General features: G+C 42.6%; 1 protein-coding gene across 1 annotated transcript; it reads left to right on the forward strand.

Annotated features, from left to right (window-relative positions):
* Positions 1 to 653: 653 nt before the first annotated feature.
* Positions 654 to 12,805, forward strand: LOC141590476 (lipoyl synthase, chloroplastic-like). Its single transcript, XM_074411068.1, has 3 exons — positions 654 to 1,059; positions 12,391 to 12,554; positions 12,766 to 12,805. The coding sequence occupies exons 1-3, from the start codon at positions 706 to 708 to the stop codon at positions 12,803 to 12,805; spliced, it is 558 nt and encodes a 185-aa protein (XP_074267169.1). The 5' UTR covers positions 654 to 705.
* The last annotated feature ends 1,895 nt before the right edge of the window (positions 12,806 to 14,700 follow it).

Below are 14,700 nucleotides of genomic sequence, written 5' to 3' on the forward strand. Positions count from 1 at the left end.
CATTTTCGCATTGTCTAGGGGCGGCTACTCTTGTTAGTACCGCTCACCCCGTTCTCAACAACACCCATATGATCTTCTAAAACCGTCTCTAAAACCAAGCTAACTTCTTCCTCTGCATTTTTTTAGTGAATAATATTTGTAGAATAAGGTGTTATTTAGGGTGAAGTTTACATAATTATACTGAGAATTTTTTTTTTTGAAGATTGTTGAGGATGAAGATTGCTAGGATTTTTTTTTTTGAAAAGTAGATTTGAGTGTGACTAACGTCAACACAATGGGTGATGGGTTGGGGTGTGTGTGGGGTTGGGTTGTTATAGAATAATATGTGTTTCACAAAAACCGAGAGTCTTTCACAATATAATAATAAGCCCACTAGCAACCCACCCGCCCATTTCAGCCGAATATGCAACTAGTTGACCCGTCTTTCCCTTGTGACGAATATAGTCCATCTTCAATGAGAATTTGTGTTCGTTTATTTATGAGAGTTGCTTTTTATGGCCTGACCCGATCCCGGTAACGGGTGTACTAGAGAGCCTAGAGTAAAGTCCATTTACACAGTCGGACGGAGATTTCCAAGCCCCATTTCAAAAATAAAACCAACTCACTCAACTACTTTCCAACACCATAACCTTTAAATTGATCATCCAATTCATTCATTCATTAATTAATTGGTACAATTTCTACAACATAATCAATCAAACCACAATGATGAACCAATCAATCAATTTAAACCCAGCAATCTCAATGCAAATCCCAAAACGGGCACCCAATCCCAACAATCTCCCGCAACCCAAATTCACCATGGTTGTTGCATCACTAAAAAGCTCTAAAGAACCCACATCAATGGCGGACGTTACAATGAAAAAGGAGGTGGACCCACCATACCCAGGTGGCATGGGGATGGGGCAGAATACAGGGAGAGACCCAAATGTGAAGAAACCTGAATGGTTGAGACAAAGAGCTCCTCGAGGTAAAAGGTTTGATGAGGTTAAGGATTCTCTTTCAAGGTTAAATCTTCATACTGTTTGTGAAGAAGCTCAGTGTCCTACTATTGGTGAGGTCAGATTTCCTTCCTTGTTCTTGTTCTTGTCGTGGTTGTAATGTTTGAGTAGTGTAGCCGCTTTGGTAAAGTTACGAGGGGCGTTACTCTTGATCTTGGTTAGTATCCTGTTAGCACCGTATTTGTAACACCCCCATACTCCAAGTGCCTTACCAGGACCACTCAGGTATGAAGACATTACCATCTCGGTTACCCAAGGCAATGATAATCAAATAAATAATGAAGAAACAACGTTTAAATATAAAATACTTAGCGAAGAGTTACAATTCTCAAAACCAAACCAAATGTGTCATACATGTCCTCAACCGATGTTCTAATGAAATGTAAATAACTAATAAGCTACAGCGGAAGACTCCTATCATCATGTCGTGGCAATCCCAGCTATCCAGTACTCATCTCAATACCTGCTCAATATCTGCTCACCATCCCCGAATGGATCACCGCAGGTTTACAAAACAACACCGGGGTCAGTACTAATCACACAATTCAATATAATTTAACAATAGGATAAACAGACAGCTTAGCTGTCACACACACACAATCACGCCTTTCTTGTGATTAGATTGGCCACCACCATCGCTCTCAGACTTCCTCTTCTCACCACCTGACCTCTCCTGAGCCATCTCCACCAACCTCTCAGCTCTCCCAGCCCTCTCATAGGCTTCCTTAACATCAGTAAGGACTCCCACGGGTAACTTATCCATAATCTTAGGGGTCAACCCTCTCTCAAACCTCAATGCCAAATTCTCCTCACTCAAACCCATGTCCTCAAAAAAAAAAGCATACCTAGACTTATCATTGAACTTCTGTAGTACTCGGCCACAGACATCTCGGCGGTCATCTTAAAACTATCAAACTCTTCTCTCAGCTTACTCCTCACATGCTCCAAAGACAAACTCCTTTCTCACGGCCCCTACGAAACTCCTCCCAAGGTATAGCGAGTAAGCCTTGGTTTGTATATATCTCCTTAGCACTCACTTTCACCGTATCCCACCACTTGCCATTTTGCCTCCCTCGGATAGAACGCACTGTTCTACTCTCATCTCATCAGGACAGTGAACCAAATCTAGTATGTTCTCCATCTCTCTAAGCCAACTATCGAGAAGGTTAGGCTCCCCAACTCCCTTATACTCTTTCGGGTTAAACCTCGCTATATAGAGGCTGATTTTAGAATGATCAACCTCCTTCTCCTTATCCTTATCCTTATCTTTCCCCACAGTCTTTAAAGCCTCAGTGAGAGCATCCTGATGCTCCAACATCTTAACGATGTCATCTATGTTCATAAGCTCAGCTCTCGCATACAAAGCAGTCTTCTTGGGCGGCATCTTGAAACTATATATAAGAAAGGGTAGACATAAACACACGTACTAAACCTCAAAACACGAAAACACGCTGCCCAGAACCTACTCGATCGAGTTCCCACACACACTCGATCGAGTAACGGGCTACTCAATCGAGTGCCCAACATACTCGATCGAGTACCCAAACATCCGACCCCAAACAGACCTTCTGATCTCTAACATACTCGACCGAGTAGCTAGGCTACTCGATCGAGTGACCCCCTACTCGATCGAGTACCCCTAGTTACTCGATCGAGTACCCAAAAACACGATTCTGGACTCAAAATCGTCAAAAACCCACCCGATCGAGTCAGTCCCACTCGATCGAGTCATGCTAACTCATAAACGCTACCCGCATGCTATGTCATATGCTAACATGCTAAAAACTTTATAAAACCACATATTATATCATAAGTAAGCATATAATGCTACGCATCCTTTCATACGATTTACGAGATCATTATATCATGCTATTAAGCGCCACCTTATAAACATCCAACATGTTATCACTCCAACAACGAGTCTACATATATCATTAACCTTTCTTTCACATTCTCAACTTCTACTTCAATCATCCAACAATTAACACACTTCATCACATTCTTACACAAGTTAACCAAGCAACACATACGACCTTAACATACACCCCCCATGTGACCGGTTCAAAATTGTAGGGCAAGTTCGCGACTTTAGGACGTCTCCCAAGCCTTTGCATTAGCTCCTACAACTTTTACCCCGGGTTCATTTTAATTGACTCCCTATGTTCATTAGGTTCATTGGTTACAGGTTTCAGGATCGTCGCTCTGATACCATTTGTAACACCCCCATACTCCAAGTGCCTTACCAGGACCACTCAGGTATGAAGACATTACCATCTCGGTTACCCGAGGCAATGATAATCAAATAAACAATGAAGAAACAACGTTTAAATATAAAATACTTAGCGAAGAGTTACAATTCTCAAAACCAAACCAAATGTGTCATACATGTCCTTAAACGACTATTCTAATCGAAATGTAAATAACTAATAAGCTAAATGGAAGACTCTATCATCATGTCGTGGCAATCCCGGCTATCAAGACTCATCTCAATACTGCTCAATATCGCTCACCATCCCCGAATGGATCACCGCAGTTTACAAAACAACACCGGGGTCAGTACTAATCACACAATTCAATATAATTTAACAATAGGATAACAGACATGACCTTAGTCACACACACACACAATCACGCCAACTCCAATCATCTCAACCACCGATCGTCCACTGGACCGATACCCCCGATGGGGGACCGGCCGTACCCACCAAATCCCCGCTCCACATAGTGAGCGATAACCTGTTCATTAATGTGCACATCCCTTCGTGGCGGGTTCCTCGAAGGCGAAACTAGGGCGTGAAGCCACTCCCGCAAGTGACCCCACTCGGCCGAGGACACGCCTCGCGAACCATAGACAACGATCACAACCACAATCACAATACAATTACTATATCAAACAACCAAACACAACACATCAACCAATATCCCATTATGGGACTAATACTGAGTAGGAAATCCTACGTGGTAAGCACATAATCAGACGGTCTCTACTGCTGAATCAAAAAGCTTCCTCTATGAAACCTCCTCCTATCATACGACATATAAATGCTACCGAATCATATACTATACAAAACCCCCAAATCCCTTAATTAGGGTTTAACCAAAATAAAGGAAATACAACAAAAAGAGTACACAGATCTTACCCTTGACGCAAGGAACTCAACGGTATAACCAACGCTAAGAACTGACCTTCCAAACTCCGGGGATTGCTAATAATGCGATTAGGATGAAGAACTTGCTTGCTTTCTCTCTTAAACAGTAATTTAGGTTTTGCAAAAGTGATTTAGAATAATGACGACAAAGCTTATATACCTTAATCGCATAATTAACAAAACCCGAGAAAACTCCCCGTAAAACCAGACACTCGATCGAGTACCCGAGGTGCTCGATCGAGTACCCCCTTACTCGATCGAGTACCCTAGTTACTCGATCGAGTACCCAACAGGTCAGAAACTTTTCTAAAACGCCACTTACCCTTACTCGACAGAGTAAGGCCTACTCGATAGAGTACCCCAAGACTTATAAATACGGAGTATTACAGTCTTCCCTCCTTAAAAGGAACTTCGTCCCCGAAGTTCAAACCACTACTAAACAAAGGTACACCCATAACATTCCCGACTCAACAACCAAAACAAAATTCAACATAAAACGTGTTACTAACCCAAGTCATCCCGACACACATACCGACACAACATACAAAAAGGGTATGAAACTCTTAAAAACTGTTCGCGATCATCTCCTACCCCCCCTAAAAGAAACAAGGTTACGTTCCCGTAACCATACATACCTGATCAAAAAGGAAAGGGTAATGCTCTTTCATAGCCTCCTCTGGCTCCCATGTAGCTTCCTCGATCTCGTGGTTAGACCAAAGGATCTTGAGCAGAACTGTCTCACCACTCCTAGTCTTTCTAACCTTTCGGTCAAGAATCTGTTTAGGCACCTCAAGATATGATAAGGACTCATCCATCTCTAAGTTCTCGGCCTCTAACACATGTGACAGATCACTCACATACTTCCGCAGTTGCGATACATGAAACACATTATGCACTCTCTCTAATGCAGCTGGTAAAGCCAGACGATATGAAACTTCCCCAACTCGCTCTAAGATCTCATAAGGCCCGATAAACTTCTGACTTAACTTGCCTTTCTTCCCAAATCTCATAACTCCACGCATAGGAGACACTTTCAAAAGAACTTTGTCCCCCACTTGAAACTCTATGTCCCTGCGATGTAGATCTGCATAACTCTTTTGCCTATCCTGAGCCGCCCTCATCCGTTTCCCGATCATCTTAACTGTTCCACCATCTCATGCACCAACTCTGGTCCTAAAACCACTGCCTCAGCACTATCGTCCCAACAGATTGGACTCCTACATCTCCTCCCATATAAAGCCTCAAACGGTGCCATACCAATACTAGTGTGATAGCTGTTATTATAAGAAAATTCTATCAAGTCCAACCTCTGTTCCCAGCTACCACCAAAGTCCATCACACAAGCTCGCAACATATCCTCAAGAGTCTTGATTGTTCTCTCATCTGTCCGTCGTCGCAGGATGAAATGTCTGTACTCATCTTCAAATTTGTTCCCAACGATTCTGCAACTCCTTCCAAAACCTCGATATAAACCTCGCATCTCGTCGGACACTATGTCCTTAGGGACTCCATGTAACTTAAGCACGTTCTTTCGATAGGCCATAGCCAATTGTGCCTTAGTCCATGTATCTTTCATTGGAACAAAGTGAGCCGACTTGGTCAAGCGATCCACTATTACCCAAATCATGTTGTTACCTTGTTGACTCTTTGGCAAACCCACAATGAAATCCATGGAAATGGATTCACTTCCACTCGGTACCTCTAAAGATGAATCTTCCCTTTTGGTCGTCGTTGTTCCCCTTTAACTCTCTGGCATGTCAAACAACGGGACACAAACTCAGCTGTCTCTTTCTTCATCCCAGGCCACCAAAACGTTTTCTTCAAATCCTTGTACAGTTTGTCACCACCCGGATGTACTGAGTATGGTGTACAATGCGCCTCTGTCATGATAGTCTTTTTCAACTCCTCATCATTAGGGACACACCACCTACCATCGAACCTCAAACTACCATCTGTATGAATTGGAAATCGGGACACTGTCCCTTTTTCTACCCCAGCTCTCCACTCCACCATCTTGGGATCCAACGCCTGTTTACCTCGAATGTCATCATAAAACTCAAGATGTACTGTCATATCACCCTTGGCTTCTCCTTTCTGCATTATATGTATCCCAAACCTTGCTACCTCATCTCTCAGCCTCATCAAAGATAGAGTTGTACACAGAGAATGTACACTCTTCCTACTCAAAGCATCAGCAACAACATTGGCTTTCCCTTCATGGTAGATGATTTCCATGTCATAATCGCCAATCAACTCCATCCACCTCCTCTGTCTCATGTTCAACTCCTTTTGAGTGAAAATGTACTTGAGACTCTTGTGATCAGAAAATACCTTAAAGATTGCTCCATAAAGGTAATGTCTCCAAATCTTGAGAGCAAACACTACCGCACCCAACTCCAGGTCATGAGTAGGGTAGTTCTCCTCATAAGGCTTCAATTGCCTAGAAGCATAGGCAATCACTTTACCGTTCTGCATCAACACACATCCCAACCCATTATTTGAGGCATCTGTATAAACCTCAAAGTTCTCCGTCCCTTCAGGCAATGCTAAGACAGGAGTTGTGGTCAAACGCTCCTTTAATGTTTGGAACGCCGTCTCACAACTCTCATCCCAACGAAACCTGTTCTCTTTCCTCATCAATATTTGTCATAGGTCTAGCTATCTTGGAAAAATCTTTCACGAACCGTCTGTAGTATCCAGCTAAACCCAAGAAACTCCTAACCTCAGCAACATTCTTTGGTGCTTCCCACTTTGTCACTGCTTCTATCTTCGCCGGATCCACAGCTACCCCATCTTTAGAGATCACATGCCCTTAAAAGCAACTTTTCTAACCAGAACTCACACTTGGATAGCTTAGCATACAACTCATGGTCCCTCAAAGTTTGCAACACGATCCTTAGATGCTCCTCATGCTCCTCCCTAGTCTTTGAGTAGATTAAGATATCGTCGATAAACACCACTACGAACTTATCCAAAAACTGTCTAAAGATCTTATTCATCAAATCCATAAACACTGCCGGTGCATTAGACAACCCAAACGGCATCACCACATACTCATAATGACCATACCTTGACGTGAAAGCCGTCTTTGGTATGTCCACCTCTCTAATCTTCACCTGATGGTACCCCGACCTCAAATCAATCTTAGAAAAGACTGATGCACCACTCAACCGATCAAACAGGTCATCTATCCTTGGCAAAGGATACTTGTTCTTCACCGTCACTCGGTTCGGCTCCTCCCGTAATCTATGCACAACCTCGACTCCCATCTTTCTTCTTCACGAAAAGAACTGGTGCTCCCCACGGTGATACACTAGGTCTAATGTATCCCTTCTCTATCAAATCATCCAACTGCTTTCTAAGCTCCTCCATCTCCTTAGGACCCATGCGGTACGGTGCCTTAGAGATTGGCCCCGTCCCTGGTTTCAACTCTACTGTGAAATCTATCTCTCTTCCGGGCAACCCGGAATCTCCTCCGGAAAAACATCGGCAAACTCTCCCACCACTGGTATCTCATCCACTCGCGGACTCTCTATCCGGTCATCTCTCACATGGCACAAGATCAAAGGACATCCCTTCCTCGGATAAGACTTCAAGGTGACAAAGTGCAATCAACTTAACTTTGGGTTTGACTAGAAACCCACGATAAGACACACTAACACCCTTAGGACCTCTTAAAGACACTTTCTTTTGATGTCAGTCTATCTTAGCTTTATACTTTCCTAACCAATCCATCCCGACTATCATCTCAAAACCGTCAAAAGGAAACTCTAGCAAGTCTCTGGTAGATCAACTTGCCCAACTATCATAGATACATCTCTAAACAACCTCCCACATGATACGGACTCACCCGAAGGTATAAAAACTTGCTCACTAACGGACTCATATACCCTCAAACCCAACCGCTTAACATGACTCGAAGATACAAACGACTGAGAAGCCCCTGAATCAAACAAAACAAAGGTATGAACACCATTAACAAGAAAAGTACTTAGGGTGATAACGTGAGCATCCTACTCGGGTGCTTTCTTCTCCATCATGAATAGCTTTCCATCGGTCTTGTCCACCTCCCGGACAAGATCTTGGGCCGAGGTGGTCGGCTTAGCACCCGACCCTTGATTGTTGTTGTTGTTCGTCGGTGGTTTCTGATAAGAATTATCGCCGTTGCGGTTGCCTCCACTCGGTAACTCGACTTCCCCGGTTTGGCCATGATCCGGCCCGGTCTGTTGCTCGCGTAGCTCTGCGCAGGTCTCTGGAAAGATCCCGGTGCACTTGTGCACTCATGTCTCTTGTGGCCTACACCACCACAGCTATAGCAGGTCACTCCCCAACTACCACCAACACTTCCATGGCCACGCCTAAAGGAAGCCCCAAAGACACTAAACCCACGACCCGAAGAAAACCCCTTAGACTGATTGTGGTTGCCTTTCTTGTGATTAGATTGGCCACCACCCTCGCTCTCAGACTTCCTCTTCTCACCACCTGACCTCTCCTGAGCCATCTCCACCAACCTCTCAGCTCTCCCAGCCCTCTCATAGGCTTCCTTAACATCAGTAAGGACTCCCACGGGTAACTTATCCATAATCTTAGGGGTCAACTCTCTCTCAAACCTCAATGCCAAATTCTCCTCACTCAAACCCATGTCCTCAGCATACCTAGACTTATCATTGAACTGCCTGTAGTACTCGGCCACAGACATCTCAGCGGTCATCTTAAAACTGTCAAACTCTTCTCTCAACTTACTCCTCACATGCTCCGGTACAAACTCCTTTCTCACAGCCCTACGAAACTCCTCCCAAGGTATAGCAGGTAAGCCTTGGTTTGTATATATCTCCTTAGCACTCACTTTCACTGTATCCCACTACTTGCTTGTTTGCCTCCCTCGGATAGAACGCACTGTTCTACTCTCATCTCATCGGGACGATGTGAACCAAATCTAGTATGTTCTCCATCTCTCTAAACCAACTATCGAGAAGGTTAGGCTCCCCAACTCCCTTATACTCTTTCGGGTTAAACCTCGCTATATAGAGGCTGATTTTAGAATGATCAACCTCCTTCTCCTTATCCTTATCCTTATCTTTCCCCACAGTCTTTAAAGCCTCAGTGAGAGCATCCTGATGCTCCAACATCTTAACGATGTCATCTATGTTCATAAGCTCAGCTCTCGCATACAAAGCAGTCTTCTTGGGCGGCATCTTGAAACTATATATAAGAAAGGGTAGACATAAACACACGTACTAAACCTCAAAACACGAAAACACGCTGCCCAGAACCTACTCGATCGAGTTCCCACACACACTCGATCGAGTAACGGGCTACTCGATCGAGTGCCCAACATACTCGATCGAGTACCCAAACATCAGACCCCAAACGGACCTTCGATCTCTAACATACTCGACCGAGTAGCTAGGCTACTCGATCGAGTGACCCCTACTCGATCGAGTACCCCTAGTTACTTGATCGAGTACCCAAAAACACGATTCTGGACTCAAAATCGTCAAAAACCCACCCGATCGAGTCAGTCCCACTCGATCGAGTCATGCTAACTCATAAACGCTACCCGCATGCTATGTCATATGCTAACATCCTAAAAACTTTATAAAACCACATATTATATCATAAGTAAGCATATAATGCTACGCATCCTTTCATACGATTTACGAGATCATTATATCATGCTATTAAGTGCCACCTTATAAACATCCAACATGTTATCACTCCAACAACGAGTCTACATATATCATTAACCTTTCTTTCACATTCTCAACTTCTACTTCAATCATCCAACAATTAACACACTTCATCACATTCTTACACAAGTTAACCAAGCAACACATACGACCTTAACATACACCCCCCATGTGACCGGTTCAAAATTGTAGGGCAAGTTCGCGACTTTAGGACGTCTCCCAAGCCTTTGCATTAGCTCCTACAACTTTTACCCCGGGTTCATTTTAATTGACTCCCTATGTTCATTAGGTTCATTGGTTACGGGTTTTAGGATCGTCGCTCACGATACCATTTGTAACACCCCATACTCCAAGTGCCTTACCAGGACCACTCAGGTATGAAGACATTACCATCTCGGTTACCCGAGGCAATGATAATCAAATAAACAATGAAGAAACAACGTTTAAATATAAAATACTTAGCGAAGAGTTACAATTCTCAAAACCAAACCAAATGTGTCATACATGTCCTCAAACTGACTGTTCTAACTGAAATGTAAATAACTAATAAGCTACAGCAGAAGACTCCTATCATCATGTCGTGGCAATCCCAGCTATCCAGTACTCATCTCAATACCTGCTCAATATCTGCTCACCATCCCCGAATGGATCACCGCAGGTTTACAAAACAACATCGGGGTCAGTACTAATCACACAATTCAATATAATTTAACAATAGGATAAACAGACAGCTTAGCTGTCACACACACACACAATCACGCCCAACTCCAATCATCTCAACCATTGACCTGTCCACTGGACCAGCCCTGCCAGTGGGGGACTGCAGCCGTACCCACCAAATCCCCGCTCCACATAGTGAGCGATAACCCTGTCCATTAATGTGCACATCCCTTCTGTGGCGGGTTCCACAGAAGGCGAAACTAGGGCGTGAAGCCACTCCCGCAAGTGACCCCACTCAGCCGAGGCCACGCCTCGCGAACCATAGACAACGATCACAACCACAATCACAATACAATTACTATATCAAACAACCAAACACAACACATCAACCAATATCCCATTATGGGACTAATGCGAGTAGGAAATCCTACCGGTAAGCACACAATCGACGGTCTCTCTTCTTTGAATCAAAAAGCTTCCTCTATGAAACCTCCTCCTATCATACGACATATAAATGCTACCGAATCATATACTATACAAAACCCCCAAATCCCTTAATTAGGGTTTAACCAAAATAAAGGAAATACAACAAAAAGAGTACACAGATCTTACCCTTGACGCAAGGAACTCAACGGTATAACCAACGCTAAGAACTGACCTTCCAAACTCTGGGGATTGCTAATAATGCGATTAGGATGAAGAACTTGCTTGCTTTCTCTCTTAAACAGTAATTTAGGTTTTGCAAAAGTGATTTAGAATAATGAAGACAAAGCTTATATACCTTAATCGCATAATTAACAAAATCCGAGAAAACTCCCCGTAAAACCGGACACTCGATCGAGTACCCGAGGTGCTCGATCGAGTACTCCCTTACTCGATCGAGTACCCTAGTTACTCGATCGAGTACCCAACAGGTCAGAAACTTTTCTAAAACGCCACTTACCCTTACTCGACAGAGTAAGGCCTACTCGATAGAGTACCCCAAGACTTATAAATACGGAGTATTACAGTATTTGCCCCTATGACTCCCTTTATGCAAAAAAAGAGCATTTGATTAGTGTAGTTGTCATTTAGCTTAGGGGGTACGTTAAAAGGAGCGGTAATCTTGACCTAGGTTCGGAACCTGTTAACAACGAATTTGCCCTTACTGTTCTCTTTAAGCCAAAGAAAAGTACATTTGATTAGTGCAGTTGTCTTCTAGCTTAGCGGGTAAGTTAGAATGGGTGGTACTCATGACAAGGGTTTGAGACCCGTCAGCATCATATTTCCCCCTACTACTCCGTTTACACCAAAAAGAAAAAAACATAAGAATGGTTTGTACTTCTTATTTTAGAGATTGTGAATTGCTAGAATTATGTATATGATTTTGTAATTAGTGGTAGAATTTGTCCCCGTTCGTCTGGACATGATTTCAGCTTGGTGAATTTTAGTACAAAAGAGTAGGGCCATTGAGATGGCAAATTTGAGGTAGTAATCATGCTAGCTTAATATAATTGTAATATCTTAGTACTTTCAAACAAATCCTTATCTAGTTAGAGGGTGTTGTTGCCTACATTTGGATCTCCTTCCACCTTGTAGTCAAATTTTGTTATTTTTATTATTTTTATTTTTTTTAACTCCAATGACATAACCAGAATATGAAGTTGAGCCTACAGTAGTAAAATATCCATTTTCGCATTGTCTAGGGGCGGCTACTCTTGTTAGTACCGCTCACTCCGCCACTGCTTTTTGACATTTTTGTGTGTGGAATAAGCCTTTTTGGGTTGTCAATGAGAAATCGAGAATAAGCCTTTCTGTACTACTATTATCATTTTGTTTGCGTAGTTTATGTGTCTAACATCAAAATGAATATGGGTTATAGTAATGAAGCATACATTGGCATAATTTCAGTGTTGGAATGGAGGCGGGGATGGAATAGCAACTGCCACAATCATGGTGCTTGGTGATACTTGCACCCGTGGTTGTAAATTTCGTGCCGTTAAAACAAGTAGGAATCCTGCGCCGCCTCACCCAATGGAACCCGAAAACACTGCCAAAGCTGTTGTCAGTTGGGGGTGCGTATCACTAACCTTTCAACTTTTTCTTCCTCTTTCTTCTTATTTACTACCGACTACTACGTATTTCTTTCTCATTTACTAAAGTATATTTATTTTCATATGAACCGAGGACATGCTTGGTGCCAAACTGGCAATGTTTAGCATTAAACCATGTCTATCTTCACTAGAGTTGGATTATCATGTAGTTTTTAATGACGTCTGTTTCCAGTATATACCTTCATCATAACTACATCTTTGGTCCTACCTAAACCTTGAGATATAATGCTAAGGGATGTGGTCATTGTACCAGAACACATCATATTATGATCTTCACGAATACCAATTACACCAAGAGAGCACTTCATATCACAATTGTTATAAATCTTTGATATTAAGGATGTTGGTTGTAAATAGAAAAAATAATTTCCATGAACATACAAAAAAAACATAGTTTGGTACCTGGGAGGCGAGAGATGTGATCAAATTAGGGGCAAGGAAGAGGATTGGAGACGGAATGGACACACAAGTATGGACTGACCCTTGGTTACCTGGTACGGTGTCGAAGCAAGTATTAACAGCTGGGGGAAATTCTAATATGGAGATAAGGGTTGCGAAACTCATAATGCCTGGTACTACTTGTTGGAATACTGCATTGGTTCGATCGACTTTTCTTTCATTTGAAGCTGATAATATTATGAATATTCGCTTGAGTGCAAGCCTCGCTAAGGATGTGTGGTGTTGGGAGTTGACAAGAGATAACAATTACTCCTCTTTAAGCCAAAGAAAAGTACATTTGATTAGTGCAGTTGTCTTCTAGCTTAGCAGGTAAGTTAGAAGGGGTGGTACTCATGACATGGGTTTGAGTCCCGTCAGCATCATATTTCCCCCTACTACTCCGTTTACACCAAAAAGAAAAAAACATAAGAATGGTTTATTCTTTTTATTTTAGAGATTGTGAATTGCTAGAATTATGTATATGATTTTGTAATTAGTAGTAGAATTTGTCCCCGTTCGTCTGGACATGATTTTCAGCTTGGTGAATTTTAGTACAAAAGAGTAGTGTAGATACCTCATTTCTGCACCTCCCGCAAACCACTCGGTGATGATTGGGCCGCATGTTTGGTACGCGGAACAATTTGTGACAGTTCATAAGTTTATTGTCAAGTGATTGCTCAAACACTGATGTCTACCTCTTAGTTGTCATCTACACGCCGATACGGTCGTTTTGACAGTAATTAGAGTACATTTGTAGTCCGGGCCTAAAACCGTCTTCATTTTCTGATAACCGCTAAATCCCGAGTCAGAATGTTTTGGAATGTTTCGGATATTTCTATTCCATATTTTATAAATCTTTCACAATCTTTTAATCTTTGGCAAACAATTTCCCGTAATATTCATACAAAATATTAAGGAAAACCAAATTATCCCGTTATTCCATAAATTAAACGCGGAAATCTTTCTTCCGCAGGAGGAAACCACTTGGGAACAGACGCAGCAGGTGCTGCGCCTCTTCCAAGAGACGCAGTGACTGCTGCGCCTCTTCCCAGGTCCTTTTCTGCGTGTTTTTCGTATCTTTTTCATATCTTTTCGAGATTCACTTTCAAAGTCTCTCCGAAAACCCTATTCCTTTACGTGATTAGTATAAATAGGAGCCTTCGCTCCTCATATTTCTCACGCGAGTGTCCGCCCTTCTCTTCTCCCTTTGCATTCTAGACCACGTTCTTACTTTTTGGCGTCTACGTGCTTGAACATTCGACCACGTAAGCTCGGATCCTTCTGAATACCAGCCTCGTTTGCATGACCGACCAATTTGACCAACTCCACAATAATCAACTTAATTAATCTTAATCGTTTTCCTCTTACGAGGGCACTTTCGTTACATTCGAGTCGAGCATCACTAGAACATAAAATTAGTTCATCTCGTTTCGTCAAACATGTAAGTCTGAGGGTGTAAATCTCTCTTTTATTTATTGTTATTTACTTTTTGTAATCACTATTGTAAGATTTATGTCGAAAATACTCATTAAAACCGATTTATGAAACCATGCTTTAAAACCCTTTTTACGGATTACCAGAAGACAAACCGTCGAGAAAGGACGCAGCAACTGCTGCGCCTCTTCGAAGGGACGCAGCACCTGCTGCGCCTCTTCGTGAGGCTGCCGCC

This window comes from Silene latifolia, chromosome 7 (assembly GCF_048544455.1).
Source record: "Silene latifolia isolate original U9 population chromosome 7, ASM4854445v1, whole genome shotgun sequence".
NCBI classification, from domain to species: domain Eukaryota; kingdom Viridiplantae; phylum Streptophyta; class Magnoliopsida; order Caryophyllales; family Caryophyllaceae; genus Silene; species Silene latifolia.